A 16,687-nucleotide genomic window follows, 5' to 3' on the forward strand; every position below is an offset into this window, starting at 1 on the left:
CCGCCCACAAATGACGTCACGTACCAGGAAGTCAGAGGGGAAGTGACACTTCCTAATGTCACCATAAGGAATGCCCAATGCCCAATGTCAGTTATGTCAAGTCGTATTGTTCTTCCCAACGTTATTACTTCCGACCATAATGTTAAAAGGATACATTTTGAATAAAAATGGAAAAAAAAAAATCCATTTACTGTGGAACATGAAAAAAGGAAGACGTATTTTTTTCCTCTGATATGCAACACTTCAGAAAAGCCACTAGAGGTCAGCAGTGTACTGGTGAAACGCTAAGCCTATTTTCAGAACCGAGCGGGTGCAAAAAACGTTTTTTCTCGTTTCTCATGAAGATGAGCCAAATAATTGGTTTGCTATACACATAAAAAAAACAATGAAGGAAAATCACCCATTAAATATTTTTTGATGATTGTGTAAAGTATAGTAAATTCTACATGAGTCACACACTACCCGTATTCATTTATGTTGCACCGTATAGTATAATACTGTTAATTATTAGACTTAAGTATTTTGTGGGATAAATGCAAAAAAAAAATCGCATGGACAATCAAAATTATGCAATGACCACAACATGTTTTCAGAATGCAGTAGAGAGCCAGAGTACCTGCAGAATCCCAACGCCAGAGCCAGGATTTAAATTCATGACCTTGCAACTGGGAGGTCATGATGCCAGGTCTGTGTAGGCTCAACAGTTCCTCTTAGGCTTGAGCCTTGTTTCTTTTTTTTTACAGTTGCAATATAGGCCAGATATTGCAATCTACTAGATTTGGCCCATTTGTGAGCCCTGCTTAAAAACAATATTAAGGGGAAAAACTACCCTGGTAAAGATACAAATAATCCCAGTTCCCACACATCCCTTCAAGGTTGTGGTCTATTATTTTCAGCGAAGCCTCTTAAGTTAATGAACTGCCCTCATGGGTAATACGATTCTTCAAGTCTCCTGCCTTACATTTTCATATTGTTGTCATAATAGTAATAATAATCCTCGGGGAGGGGGGGGGTCATATCAACTGCACTAGCTCATTACGGAGCATAGCGAAGAGCAGCAAAAGCAAAAATGAGATTGAAGGTATAAGCTGATTTCAGATTTAAACTGAGCAACTTAAATTTGCCTCTTGCTGTTTGACAAAAACAAAACCATCTGCCTGTGTGTGTGTGTGTGTGTGTGTGTGTGCGCGTGTGTGTGTGCGTGTCTCAGTCTCGGGTGTGCCCCTCCTCTCACCAAAGGTCAGCTGAGATTGACTGCAGCTCACCTGCAACCCCAATGTGGACAAGGCCTACAGATGGATGCATGTAAAAATGCAGATTAAGAAGACTATAAAATTGCATTTCATTGCCATTCATCATAGAAAGCAACTTTGCAAGAAATATAACCTGTGCCGCTAATATCAGAAGTCACCAAGTTGCTTGAAAAACAAACAAGTGAGCTAAGTTTACTCATTTTTTTTAGTTGTGTATGCAGGACACAAGGAGAATTCATTAGTGTGAAGTGCATGATCAAAAGCAGACTATTTGCTTTTAGGCTTTTCTTCTTTCAAGGCTAAAGCTAACACTCAATAAAACTAATTGACCACAAGGGAGTGATGGGGGGGGGGCAGGAATGACAAACTCATTTGCATAATGTCAAAGGCAAATGTAATCTTTTGCACAACTCTGTTTGCTACCATGAGGCGGAATGGAGGTGTGGAGGATGTGAGTGGTCTGGATGGATGGATAGATGGACAGACGGAGGCGGAATGGAGGGGTGGAGGATGTGAGTGGTCTGGATGGATGGACAGACGGACAGATAAATGGAAAAAAAAACATCTGCTCAATTGCACAAGATGCTAACTCATGACTCAAAGTTTTAAACCCATCAAGATATACACATCCATCTTTCTTTAATGGTTCGTATGCTTGTCTGCCAGCATGTATAGTTTACTGTATATCAATCAGCTTATACATCATCTGTCCACGCGTGTCTGTGTTGTGACTCCTTGTTCTTGGCCTATTTTGGCAGAGGTGAATTGGGGGCAAGTGGAGTCTATGAGTAAGGGGATTAGGTCTCCAAACATGCTCCTCTCCAGTTTGGGATTTTGCCTCAATGCCAGACACTTAAAGTCTGCCAGGGATTAAGACACGCAGAGAAGTAAGAGCGTCGTGTATTGTGGTTGATTTGTGTGTGTGTGTGTGTGTGTGTGTGTGTGTGTGTGTGTGTTGACAACAAGGAGGAGGGGGTCGGTGGTTGATAAATCAAAATAGTAATAAGATGATGATATGACCTATTTGGAGCAGGCTTGTGCCATGAAGTCGGTCAGTATGTTTTCAAGGGATAAGACACAATAATGGAGAAGCTGTTCTTTTGATTTTGTTTGTATTAGTGGCTCATCTCAGCTTAATTTGTTGCTTTAATTAGGAAATGGCTCAGGTCATTACTGTCCTCACAGCTTCCTTATTTCGCAAACAAAGGAGGCCTGATTGTATGAATAACTTTGGCACGTGGAAGTAGTTATATTAGACTGCGGATTGATGGCTATGCATTTACGATACGTGATATGTGATGAAAAATTGTGACAAAAACTGCTAATATCGATGGACATTACAATATTTTGTTTTAGAATATGATGTAAGAATAAATAAAATAGAATATCTTCAGTGAAAATTGTAATATTTTTACAACAGCGGTATCGTGAGATGCGTAGAAAAATACAACATAATCATTTTTGCAATCATCAATATTTTAGATGGAAATAAAATTTAAAACCTACAACTCATGACGGAAGCCTTAATAGACAGATACCTTAATAGACAGCATATAGGTTGTATACTGCCTCAGTAGGTGCTGCTGTTTTAGTTAGCAACATAGTTCCAAATACTGCACTCGTGCCACTAAAGAGGTGCAGTCATGAAATCTTACGATGGCATTTATTGTTGGTTTGAGAACATCAGCTGGAGGCATGAAGTGCCACCTGACATCTTATTTGCCTTTAAGTGTGTCTTTCTCTTTGTCTTGTTTGAGTGGGTGGTGGGGGGGGGGGGGGGGCGAGGGAGTGGCAGGGGGTTCCTCCACCCCACCACCCTGCGTCTGGAGGCTTCTCCCGGGTTAGAGGCCGCGGCTCCTCAGTGCCGCTCCTCCAAGAAAAGTGGGTCATGAGTCTGAGAGCAAAGGATTAGGAGGGCAGGCGTGTGCCAGGCCACCTCTTACTTAGCCGTACTGGTCCGACCCACCCGCCCCCTTCATGCTAAAGACAAGGGGGGGGTACTCGTGACCGCCACTCAAACTCCAAATTACACTAAATTCTTCAGAGGATGACTAAGGGCCACACCAATTTCAATTATTTACTAATTTAAGAAATTATATATTCTTTTTCAATATGGCTAAGAACGACCATCTAAAGCCCGGTTCGGACCACCTCGAAAGTCCCCTACGTGGACCTCACAGCAGGCTAAGCAACATCTGTAACGACAAGTGAGGTCAAGCCTCAGCACCGGCTGAAAGCTTTGAACTCTGACCTCGGTGGCTTTGTGCCGAGCCTCTGGGGGCGTCTAAGCATTGCCGTCTGAAGCTGATATTTCTCACCCACCAACAAAGGCCAAGAAGCAAAGACAACACGAGCAGCCGGGGTCCCCAGAAGGGAGCGTCGGACCATCCTGACACTAAACGGGCCGCCGGCGCAGTTGTTGGGCCTTTCATTGTGCGAGCGTGAAAGCAGGGACACATGTTGCCCAGTAAAAGTGTCAGGGCCCCACTGAAGACCCTTTGTGTCACTTTCCAGTAGTTGTCGTGCGCCTTTTGTCACGGATGTTGTTGGCTATTAGCATCTCAATATTAAAAGGGGCGGCGGGCAGCGGTGGCAGCCATTTTAGTCTCGAGTGCGCCCTCACACAACGACCAGCTGGTGACTCAAGCCGGAAACCCATACAACTTGACATAACTGACTTCAATTTGACCCGGTGCAAATATTTATGGTGTTGACTTAACTGTATTGTAATGAACAGACAAGAAGATTCCACTTCCTGTTCGATGTCCATCGTCACACTTTCCCATCACTGATGCCGTCAACGTGGTGGATGTCACAAAACACCTGAAGAAAAAAAAAATCAAATTAATCGAATTATTATTTTCCAGAGAAGACCAACCAACAATTTCAAGGGAGCTCCCCATTAATCTAGTTACAAAATATACAACAAACTGATTAATTGATAAATTAATTAAATTACAACTCACACAACAAACTTGAACCAATCAACATCTGGAGTGGTCAAATATCAATTTTATAATTCATGATTTTTTTTTTTTTTCATAAAACCCTAACAACCAAATAAGTATGGCAAAGGCTCATTAAAACAACAAAGCTTGTACCCAATACTGTACTTCTGACCTATTTAATCCCCTCTGGTGAAAAACAAAAGGCCCAAGATGCCGACACCACCCCACCAAGCGCCTGTGCTTGACTCACGCCAGATGACCATCCAGGCCGGGCCGTGCCGTGCCGTCGAGCCAGGCCGGGGCGACAGTTAGCGCTGTGTATGTATGTATGTGTGTGTGTTGTTGTTACAGGAGTGTCGGTTGCTGCGAGAGCCAAGCGGGAAAGCGGTTGGGCAGTTTAGCCAGCTGCCGGGGGAGCGCAGCAGCACCGCCCGGGCCAGTCAGTGAAACCTCGCCAGATGGAGCCGTTTTCCAAACAATGAGAGCAAGGGAGGAAATTCATCTACAGTCTATGACAACGTGCGATTGGTCACTTATTTTGTCTGGAATCTCTAAGAATTTTCCTGAAATAGACATTGGCCGGCATCCCGAGACAGTTGTATTATTTGGACGGCAGCGTTGCTCCTGCTTTGGATACACGGGCTGTCTGCTCTACGCGCAACAGGCCGAGGTGTCTTGGGACCACTTTGCTTGGGAGTAACCAAGCCTGGCTAATGAGGCGTGTGATTGGTCCCCTCCCTCACGAACAAGGCCCGTCTTTTTTTTTATTTGGGTGGGGGACATGATGGATCATGACAGCAGTACAATGGTGGCCGGGTGTCAGGAGGGTGGCATGGGTGCCCCCGCGGCAATACTCCCCCCCCACCTTTTTTTGCTCGCCTCTACTCAGCGGCTTATGTTTTTTTGTACACATGTTCTTGAGGCACTTGTAGATGCATGGCACACGGAAGATTCTGCATTTTACAAATTCTACATAATATTTACGTGACAGTATTTATATTTTATATCTATGGGCGTTGTACTCTTGATGTAAATTTTTTCTCCTTTTCTTCACATAGTGACTCATACATAAATGACTTTAATGTAGAGTATATTTGATTATTTTTCACGATTATTATACATTTAACCTTTGTGAAATGTTTATTTTTTTTATTTGTAATTTAATACATTTTCAAATCTCTTCAAATGATTTTCCTTTGCATTCAGGCTGAATTAATCTGTTTTAAAACAGATTTAATTTTCCTTTGAATATGCCTAGGATTTCTTTCTTACATGATATATAATTTGGGCATTTTAAAATTAAAAATGTTAAATTTCAAGTAAATTTAAAGTAGTAATTGAATTCATTCGCAGTAGCATTGGGACAACCGGTCAAAATATTAGCAACGGCTCCCATGATGACGACACAGAAAATTTGCAAACACCGCAAGGTATGCCTGCTTGCAGCTTGCAACAACATACCCCTCTTGTCATTTTGAGATTTTTTTTTTCCCTCAAACATGAACACATTTTACTGTTTGCCTTTTCAACAAGCCTGACCTTTGTGACATTGTCATTTTCAAAACAGCATGTTTCCAGGAGAAACAACATCAAGGAATCGGGTTGAGCCTATCAGGGGCTCCAATTGTGCCGCATTTGTTTGTTCTTTTGAAGCGACCCTTAAGGAAAGAGGTTCGACGGTCAAAAATCATGCAGCGCGAATGCCATGGAGGGTGCGAGAGGACGAGAGCCTCGCTGAAGGGCAGCCACGGGCGGCTTGCACCTGCTTTCTCGAGTGGGACCTCAGCTGTGTGGGCATCTTTAGCAATTAGGTGCGATGATGCTTCAGATTTGGGCAGAGGATGGGAAAAAAAATATTCATGAAAAGGCTTGTTTATTAACGGGAAGACAGCTGAGGTGATTGCATGATATTACAGCATGCCATAAGTCAAGAATAATATAGAAAATAGAACTGTTGATGCACCTTTAGCCACCTTTTCCCTACATATAATCTGTTTTAGCTGCAAAGACTTTAAATGTGACGTGCATTCTTTTCACAATTGAAAACAATTCCCAGGTGTCATACAAACAGGATTTTTATTTTTATTATATTTATTTAAATATATTTCATTTGGTATTCCCCATCACAACACATTGTACAGTGTGTGTGTGTGTGTGTGTGTGCCTCTGTGAGACATTTATCTTAATTACACTTTATGAATGCAGATTTCTTTGCATTCTCCTTGATATTTTATTATGATAGATTTTACATTTATATTTTACTAGAGAGTGCAAATTCAATTAGAGTAAGTTACTGAACAAATTAAATTCACAAGTAAAGGTATCTGTGTACTCACCTTTTGATGGCAGGATCCTGAAGGGAAGTGGCAGAGGAGATGTAATCAATCCTAAAAAGGTAAAAAGAAATTATTACAGTATAAATGATGTTGTGTGCCTGCGTGGCAAGTTTCTTCTCATTCAGCACACCTGACTTTGCGATTTATTGTAGATTTAGTACCTGCTTGACATTCTGAGCCATGTATTGAGCTTTTACCATTCACTATGTCAAACTGCATTTTTGGTTCTAGGGTTAAATCTGATTTTTGTTCCTGGTTTTCTGACATGATCGGTTCACACTAAAAAACAAGTAGTCTACGACTTCAAAACTTTATTTACCTCCAGTACTGACGAAAAGATGGACTTTGGCAAAAAGTTTGTTATGTTTCAAATGTTGTGGTGAAAAAGGAATAAACTGTAAAATATTCAAGTAAATCAGAAAAGCACATTAAAAATTCTAACATTTCATCTCTGATCTTTTTCAGCATGTGCTAGATATTTTTTGACCTGCATGGTAGTGCAGGCTTAGAAGATGCTGCCCTCCCACCCAACCCCCCCGCCCCCTCCTCGCCATCCTCGCTGTTGTTGTGCTTCGCTGTGTTACGCCTTCTAATCTCCTTTGACACGGCGGCAGGCTTTACTGTATGTGCGCCTCCTTGCAGATTTACAAACCTTAATCTGCGGAGAGATGCACACTGACTTGTTGACTGGAGATTAGCGCCAATACAGTAAAAAAGAAGAAAAACACACTATTTTTAAACAAAAGAAAATAAACCGCCACTAATTCAAATCAGAGGCGTTTTGATGGTAGGAACCAGATGATTTTTTTTTTTAATGATGGAGACTAATTGGCCTTGAAGGTGAAAGGTCTAATTGGAGTCAAATAGAATCAAAGCTGTATAGAGCAGTGAGGCTGATAATTGGCACATTGTCAATGAGGATGGCGACATGGCACTTGGCCAAAAAGGAGGCGTTCTACATCACGCATGTGCATGACTCAAGTGGCTTTGTGCAGCCAAAGAACTACAAATGAATGATATCATTGCTAGCAAAAAAATATATAATAATACTATTTTTGGACACTTGAATATAATTTGGAATGCAGTTCATAACACCAAATGTAAAGCCAACCTTTAATCCCTAAATGCCACTCAAGATCCCAGCCAGGATTCAAATCCAGAACTTTAAAACTGTGAAGCAGATGTGCTCACCACTTAATGGAAATAAAATAAAAAATACTCACAGAGAGGCTTGCTGAAGGCAACTGACCTCACCACGCTTGCTGATGTCATTAAAGTGAAAAAAGAAGTTAACTGCTCTCCAGTGCAACTATCCATCCATATAGTGCTGAAGTCTGTCCCAGCTGACCTTGGACAAGACAGACAGAGAGGCAAATATGTTGAAAAATGTTGAAGTTTCTAAAAACGAATCAATGAATAGATCCAAACATAAGCATAATAAAACTGAACAGGTTTATATCAAATAATGAAAATTCTACTTTAATTTCCGTAAAAATAGTCAATGCTAAACCGTGTATTTAAAATGAGTCAAAAATAACAATTAAATAGTCCAGTCCTGTAACACAGTATTTTGTTACACTATATATATATTTTTTTAAACCACTTAAAACATGTTTAAGTATTTAATTTGAGGATGTAGAAAAAAAACATGTGTCAGAGTCTGTACAAAACTAAATTGATGATTTTAAAGCATATTTCGACTATACAACCTGCCCTAAATGCACCATGGGATGCCGCATTAAAAGCAAACAAAAGCACAATCAACAATGTCCAATTGGCCTATTGTGTGGCCTGAAAAGACAGACACGTGCATCACAGCATCTATAAAAGAAGAGGAAGGAGGGGAGGGCATAAATCTGTTGATACAATGCAATGTCCTCCAAATATGTGTGCGGGTAACGTTCAGGACCGTGGACAGTTACCTCCTACCCTGGCGTATCAGCTGACCGCGTACAAGTAACGCCCCCCTCCTCCTCTTGCACTCCACCCTCCTCCTTCCTCCTGAGCATCATCTACGGCCACACGGAAGCAACACATGCACATTTGCTGACTTCTCCCTCTTCTGGGTGACAAGTCTCTGAAGAGATCACCACTTTTTTGTTTTGTTTTGTTTTTTGCTCTTTTTTGTTGTTGTTGTTAAACAAGCCAAGTGCATCCATTTTTTTTTTTTTTTTTGGAGTGGGAGGAGGATATAGCAACAGAAGAACAAAATGTTGCTTGAACACCCGGGCTCAAGTTGTCAGAATAACGCCAATTTCTCCCGCTACAGCGCAGGCCAAGGTAGGAGTTTGATAATATCATATTTTATAATATTTGCTGATTTTTCAACAATGCTAAAAATATTTGCTTTTGATTTCATGTTAGAAAACTAATGGAAGCTGCTTCTTAAAAGTGCAATTTAAAAAAACGAACCGTTTGTTATCGAGGAATATTTCACCAAATATAACTCTGCAGATATCCACGACTTTTTAAACGTGAGCAGAGCCAAAGCATTAAAGTGTCGAATGACGGATTTGTTCGTTTGTGAATATTATGTTATTTCTGGAACAAATATTGTTGAATATTTAAAGTTTCAAGTATATTTTTAATATATTTTAAGTAATAAGTATATTAAGTTATACACAGGTGGTAGACAAGTACGATCAGACCACATGCAGGTTTTTTTTGTGTGTGTAAGGTTCCATAATACATCATGAGGAGGGCCAAAAGACTTTCATTTAAAAGAAAAATTGCCTTCAGATTGTGTTTTAGGTATTCTAGGCTACACATGCGCACTTTTGTAACGTTTGGGTGCGCAGCATGCGTGCGGGAGACGTTATGAATGCGTAATGAGCTGCCATTGTTGCACAAATGGCCGGAACAGATGTTGTGCGCGTTCTGTCATTCCACACCGCCGCTGTCGCCATGTTGTCGTCACGATAACGGATATGGTGCATGAACCCCTGCCACACTCCCACCCTGCCACACATACACGCACACACGCACACACAAAACGCTTGCACCGGAACGACCCAAAAAAGGTGCTAGGCAAGGTACTGCAACAGGTGTCACGTTCCCACTGCCGTGACCGACAGGTGGGACACCTGAAGGGGTCGAAACAGAAAGGAATCGGGGAAAATGCACATGCATTCCCAAATAAAAATAAGAAGTTAAAACGGCAAAACACACAAAAATTAAATATTACATGATTGCATAAAATGCCACCTTGAACTCATCCTGCAAATATATTCCAATTAAAATGTATTCAATACCATACAATATATTGAAAAACACGTATAAAGGCCGAAAGGTTTAAATGATCTGAACAAATATTTAGGTACAAATAAAACCGTGATATGTAAGAAAATAATCTAAAGAAAATACAGATATTAAAATAATGTTTAAGCATGTTAATACGTTTCCTGGTCAGGTGGATTGAATGGAAAATTTTTGCATTAATTTAAAGTAAATCTTAACACACTACTCTCAAATACCTCATTGAATACTTACGAGTTGTTTGAAGCTCAAAATTAGTAACAGACGCGCGCGCACGCGCAAACTAACGCACACAGAATATAAACAAGTGTTCATTTAAAAAAAATGAAATTCGTTGAAAATTGAAACAATTCATTAAAACGTTTTGGATAGTATTTTGGTTACACTTGAGTTACACAAATAGCCACCGGTATTAATCACGCATAAAATCTGATAATGTAATAAAGCCCAACTTTATTCACCCGTTTATAAGTATCCCATTCATGAATGAATGAATGAATTTTCATGTTACTTTAAAGGGTATTTTTCTTTTGAAACAGATGTGAAAACATTTTTGAACATTTTGAGTAAATTCAAAATGAGAGAAATGATTTTCTAATTACCAGTAGCCTTACATTTTTATAAAGGGTCCATACAAAATCAACGAAAACGATATATTGCAAAAAATATAGAAATCATTTATTTCTGTTTAGTTTGTATTTGCAATGGTTTTCATAACAGTTCCTCAGTGGCTTTATTTGATCTCAGACAGATCCTAAATTGCATAAAAATAAAGTGAACAATCTACAAGCGATTAAAGAAGTTGCAAAATAAGAAAAGAGACATGTTTACCCTCCTTCACATATACACTTGCTCAAATGTGGACAAATGGCGCAATTGATTTTCGATTCCTCAGCATGCTTGCACTCCGCATGATTTCCCCAGGCGCTATTTTGTGCCAAAGATCAGCGTCAATAAAATTCATTGGGGTGCTGCCCCGATCAACATTGCTATTGAACAGCACGCATCGGCCCTAAATAAACACGAGTCTCACAGGACTCCAAAGCAACCAATGGGAAATCCGATGTAGTCAGACTCATATTTAAAAATGCAGATTTTTCACAATTTGTGAAAGAAACTCGTGCATAATAATCCCGATACAATGCTTTATAAAGCTTGTTGCCTGCCGTTTTAGCAATGAAATATTGCCTGCTAATTATTAAATATAGTTAATATCAATTACTTTAGTACTTATTCTCACGGGTAGACTTATTCTACGAATAGGTCCTATTGTTAGAATGAGTACACCTTTAACTTTCTTTGTAGAGGGGGACACCTATTCAAATTTGCTACACTTTGAGAAAATACCCTCAAGATGACACAAAAAAAATTAAAGCGATGAGAGCAACTGAGAACAAAATAAAGTTCAATGTATTGCTTAAAGACAATATGATGATAACCGGAGTTTTCCGACTGCCTACCTCGGGAAGAAAGCGTGTGAGAATAAAAAAATAAACACAAGAAAATAACCTAGCTTCTAAAGATGAAAATTGACAAACACAAAAGTGTGTTCTTCATGTTTTTATTGAAAACAAGCTGGTCCTGTCTGCTGCACGGTAACGGCTTTGGTTTTTTACTCAATGCGTGCGCGCTCCTGCAGCAGTGGATACCTACTCTGGCACAACCTTTGCTATACTCCGTGGTGAGCTTGATGATCCATGCACCTTTATGATTTCGTTTCTTATCGATCGTCTGGAGACATACTCGACTACACTACTTTTATGTGCCGAGATCAACAGGGGAATGGCAAGGCAAAGGAGACAAGGCGGGTTGTTGGCTGGTGCGTCGGTTCGGAAGTGAAAAATTGGTTTGGAAGTAGATGCAAAATAAATTGCGAGGCTCCAGTTCGTAAGTATAGGTACCACAATACTTTAAATATATTTAAAAATGTGGCCTAACATATATTTTGCATTGGTTTCATTCCCACTTTTAGATGTCAATATTTTGTTTTGTTTTCATTCGAAAATAATATTTTTAAGATGACTTATGCTTACCAAAATGTAAACAAAACCACAAAACACATTTTGATTTTTATTCATATTTTACTTTACATTTAATAAACTTTGCCCAACTTTTTCCACACTGAATTATTTCTATTAAAAGGGGTTCGGGTAAAGTGCCTCTTTTGTTGTTTTAATATTCAAAATGGAGCTCCAAAAGCGAGCAAATGACTTGGTGGACGGTCTTACTGCATGCTTGAGTAGATGATCGAGCACCTGTCAGATGACGTCACCCGTATGCACTCCCAAACTACAGAAAAGGGCTTCATGCATGTTGCATGGCCTCGGTCACCATCCACAATGGCCATGATCAGATTCATTGCAGCAATTCTTTCAATAAATAATAAGCCGATTGTGTGACGCCTCCATGACCTGTCTGTTGTTCTCTCTTAATTATCTAAAAATGATCGGACGTTATTACCTTACCTTCAAGCACATTTGATGGCAACATACTGGATTTATAGGCTTTTATCACTTTTATTTATTTATTATGTTTATAAGAGTTTAAAAACATCTTGTACTGTAACGTCATATCGCTTATATTGCAAACATGTTATTTGTATAAAAAAAATGGCATGCCTTTTTTATGGTCATGCCAGGTTGCAATTTACCAAGTACATTTAATATTTTGTATTCTTGTATTTCTATAGTTTGAATTAGCCCCATTAAAAAAAAACATGCATATTGGGTTTATTCATCTGACCTAATTTTTGCAACCGTTTTTTTACATGGCCAGACATCCCAGTGTGTGCAGGCTGCAACCAACACATCGTGGACCGCTTCATCCTTAAAGTGTTGGAGCGCCACTGGCACAGCAAGTGTCTCAAATGCGCCGACTGCCACACTCCCCTGGCTGACAAGTGCTTCAGCCGGGGGGACAGTGTCTACTGCAAGGATGACTTCTTCAAGTGAGCGCACACACAAACACACAAAGTTAAAATTAAGGTCTCGTGAACTCCATGAGATTTTAAAGGCAAAGTATAAGATTTTGCCATAAAAAATAGTCGGCTTTGTTATGAACAAATGCTGGAAAATATGTAAAAATAAAGTTGGGGTTCAGTGAATGATAATATATCTCGTATTTTTTGGTTGTGAGATGCAGAAAAGTCTTGCCCAGTTTGGTGTGTTCAAATTTTGTGTTCATTCAATGTTTTTTTGAACAGTGTGATCGCATATTTTCATCACCATGACTGTTTTATGACAATGACTTTGGATGCATCACACTGTTGCTGGAAGAAAGATGAGTTTCTTGTCAGGCTGGTTTGGGTCGAAAATACCTGCTGGAAAATAAATCACGATCAAATGACGGGCAAATTTTATGATCACGACCATCATTCGAATTTAATTGGCTTTAGAAAAAAATTCATGTTTTCCATAATTATAAATGTAGTTTATCTGCTTTTAAATGTTGATTTTCAAGGATTATGTTTATAAAAATGATTTTATTTATTCTAGTTTTACTCTTCACTTTTAACTATAACGACTGAATGTTAAACATGTAAAAGTGCTCATTTAGTTCAATTTTCTATCAAGACTAATAAGGATTATTGTGCTGTATATTGTTAATTTTCTCAGTTTGACCTTGAATGTTAGTTTTTGTGTTTACAACGTGAAAGTAGAGTGTAGAAAGAATATTTGAAAACTGTAGACCTATTTGATTGTGCTCAGTATTGATGGTGCAGTTTTCCCTCATTATAATATAATTTTACAAAAGGTAGTGCATGCAAGGCAGACTTGTTTTTGTTCTTGCTATTAAATCATTTGATGAAGTGAATATGGCATAACCTGGTTTTGTGGATGAGCAACCTTCAGCTCATCATTCATAAAATATCATTTTTGGTACAGCTGCCATGCTGACTTTGATTCATTTACAACTATAGTTTTATCATTTTGTCTACAAGACGTGAAGTGACGATCCACCTTGTCCACACTCATGTCCCAATAGGAGATTTGGCACCAAATGCGCAGCATGTCAGCAGGGCATCCCGCCCACGCAGGTGGTGAGGCGGGCTCAAGATTTTGTGTACCACCTGCACTGCTTCGCCTGCATCGTGTGTAAGCGGCAGCTGGCCACGGGCGACGAGTACTACCTGATGGAGGACAGTCGATTGGTGTGCAAGGCTGACTATGAGACCGCCAAACAGAGAGGTGTGTGTTCACATGTGTGTGTATGTGTGTGTGTGTGTGTGGTATTGTTCAGTACTCCTTTTAATCCAATTAAGCAACACGATGCACTCAGCTATAAGAGGCCCAAAAGACCCGCATTAATTCGTGGCACACTATATTTCAAATCCCTTTTTTTATATTTCCCCATCTGTTTGTTTGGATATACACCCAAGTTTTTGCCACCCCAAAAACACACACGTTTATTTTACTGATGAAAGGGTGCCGTTACTTAGGGGAAAGGAGGGCATCCATTTAGAGGATGTTTTGCCAAAAGATGTGATGTAATTGGTAAGATGCCAGGTTTTACTTAATGGGTCATTTTAGCTGTTAAACTTGTTTTAGCCTCGTTGTTTTGGTCCAACTTGTTTTTGGATCACTTATAGGTCATTGGTTGCATTTGGGAAAAAAACATATTTACCTTTTAGGGACAGAAATGCTCTTAACTTCATTAAAATGAAAGCCGGTAAAAAAAAAAAAAGGCACCAAGCTACTACTCTTGCTGAGTCTTGTGTTCTACCACACAGTGAACTCTACAAAACTGTCCAGTGTAAAAAATAAAATAAAATCTTAAGGCAACAATTAAAGATGCTCTTTACTCCATTGTGCCTTTCGTGCTACTCTGCCCTTTAGAAGCTGATTCAACCGCAAAAAGGCCCCGAACGACCATCACGGCCAAACAACTGGAAACCCTGAAGAACGCCTACAATAATTCTCCAAAGCCGGCCCGCCACGTCCGCGAGCAGCTCTCCTCTGAGACAGGCCTGGACATGCGGGTCGTGCAGGTAAGGTTTATTATGATCCATTAGGAAGCTGATCCATTAGTGTCCCGAGTTCATTACGGCGGGACAATGGGCGGCCGAGCTGGCACCGCAGCACTCCGTACACCCGAACGGTGGAGTGAATTTACGGCGAGATGGAGCAAAATGAAGTCCACATCAAAGTCAGCGTGGTTTAAGTGCAAGCTCGTTAACAATGGCGAGAGCCGGCCCCATTCTCGTACCGTCGCCCGGGCCAGGGGAGCCCCCCACGCCGGCGGCCGTATATATTGTTTTATTTGCAAGGACAAAAGTGGGGGACGGAAACCACTAAAATGCTCCTCATTATTCCGTGAAAGGAAAGGAAGAGAGGAAGGTTCACCTAGGGCGGAATCTCATTAAGGCGGATGTAAAAGGCCTTTTTGAGTTTTACGTTTGTGTGTGGGATTAAATGGTGACGATTTTTTGACATGAATAGAGTTGAAGCCAACAACAAGGCACTCTGAAATGGCCCCCATGCAGACTATCCAAGGGAAGAAGCATTTTCAGGGTGCAGGCATTAGAAACTGTCAAATAACCCAACGAGGACGCTAATCCCATGAAATGAAATATTTTTTCCGTCCCAGGTTTGGTTTCAAAACCGGCGAGCCAAGGAAAAGAGGCTAAAAAAGGATGCTGGGCGCCAGAGATGGGGTCAATACTTCCGTAACATGAAGAGGTCACGTGGAAGCTCCAAGTCAGACAAAGACAGCATCCAGGAGGAAGGCATGGACAGCGATGCCGAGGTGTCCTTTACAGGTACGATTCATTTGCACGCTCCAGAAAAGACGACGATGCAAGAACCAAACTTAATTTATCGTTTCTGAAACAGATGAACCCCCCTTGTCTGAGCTGGGCCACAGCAACGGCATCTACAGCAGCAACTCCCCAGCCATGGGGGCCCGCCAAGGGGGCAACAACCACGCCTCCTTCCCTTTGGAGCACGCCGCCTTGCCTTCGCAAGAGCAATTCCACGATATACGCTCCAACAGCCCCTACGGCCTAGCCCAATCGCCGGGCTCTCACCCGACGCTACCTCGGCATCAGCCGCTCATCACCGGGCTGGTCTACCCCGAGTCGGGCCTATCTATCATGACCCAAGGTGGGGGGATGAACCCCGCCGTGAGGGTCTCCATCAGCGCCGCCAACGGCCCGAGCTCGGACCTCTCCACCGGTAGCAGCGGCGGATACCCGGACTTCCCGGCGAGTCCCGCCTCCTGGTTGGACGAAGTGGACCACGGACAGTTCTGATCATTTGATCCTAACAAACTGGACTTATGGTTTTTGTCTTCTGTTTGGACGATGGACTAAATAAGACCGTGATTCGATGGCAGACTGGTGGAACCAGTTTCTCATCATCAGTTCTGATTGGATGGAGGACAAACACCTTCATAAAAAAGCACTTGGCCTAATATTGTAAGTAGTGTTCATTGGCGTCTCAATATGAGCATTGAGAATTTAGGGTCACTTGACTCCTCCTAATGCTTTTTTTTGTCGTTGACAGTGTGGTCAGGTGCAGAAGTCTTTTAGTGTCTGGTTGTTGCCAAATGTCTATATATACGAATATAAATATATACATAATGGTTTATCATTGTGGAGACTTTATTTTTATACGAGGCCCATAAAAGGAAAATCCAGCGAGGGAGGACTTTGTACATTCTTCAGACATACGACGTTCCAAGTGGGGCGGGTCCAGTCACATCTATGCATTTGTGTGTCTCGTTTTGATCGAAAACAAAAAAAAACCAGAAGAGGTGCTTGCTGTAGCAACTCGGGGGGCTGTAATGTATATGTTTGTTAATGTGGAGAAATGTTTTATGTCTAATTTATTCCTTTATGGTGATGACCATGTTCATTATGATGATGACGATTCCTGATGCAGGACTTTAATAAATT

At 40.8% G+C, this 16,687-nt stretch overlaps 1 protein-coding gene across 1 annotated transcript; it reads left to right on the top strand.

Moving 5' to 3' along the window:
- Positions 1–8,747: 8,747 nt before the first annotated feature.
- On the top strand, positions 8,748–16,400 carry lhx3 (LIM homeobox 3). The gene is made up of 6 exons (XM_085927118.1): positions 8,748–8,823; positions 12,568–12,739; positions 13,777–13,979; positions 14,628–14,779; positions 15,379–15,550; positions 15,624–16,400. The coding sequence occupies exons 1-6, from the start codon at positions 8,748–8,750 to the stop codon at positions 16,040–16,042; spliced, it is 1,194 nt and encodes a 397-aa protein (XP_085783244.1). The 3' UTR covers positions 16,043–16,400.
- The last annotated feature ends 287 nt before the right edge of the window (positions 16,401–16,687 follow it).

Source organism: Syngnathus leptorhynchus, chromosome 12 (assembly GCF_054491065.1).
Source record: "Syngnathus leptorhynchus isolate UIUO chromosome 12, UIUO_Slep, whole genome shotgun sequence".
Lineage (NCBI taxonomy): Eukaryota > Metazoa > Chordata > Actinopteri > Syngnathiformes > Syngnathidae > Syngnathus > Syngnathus leptorhynchus.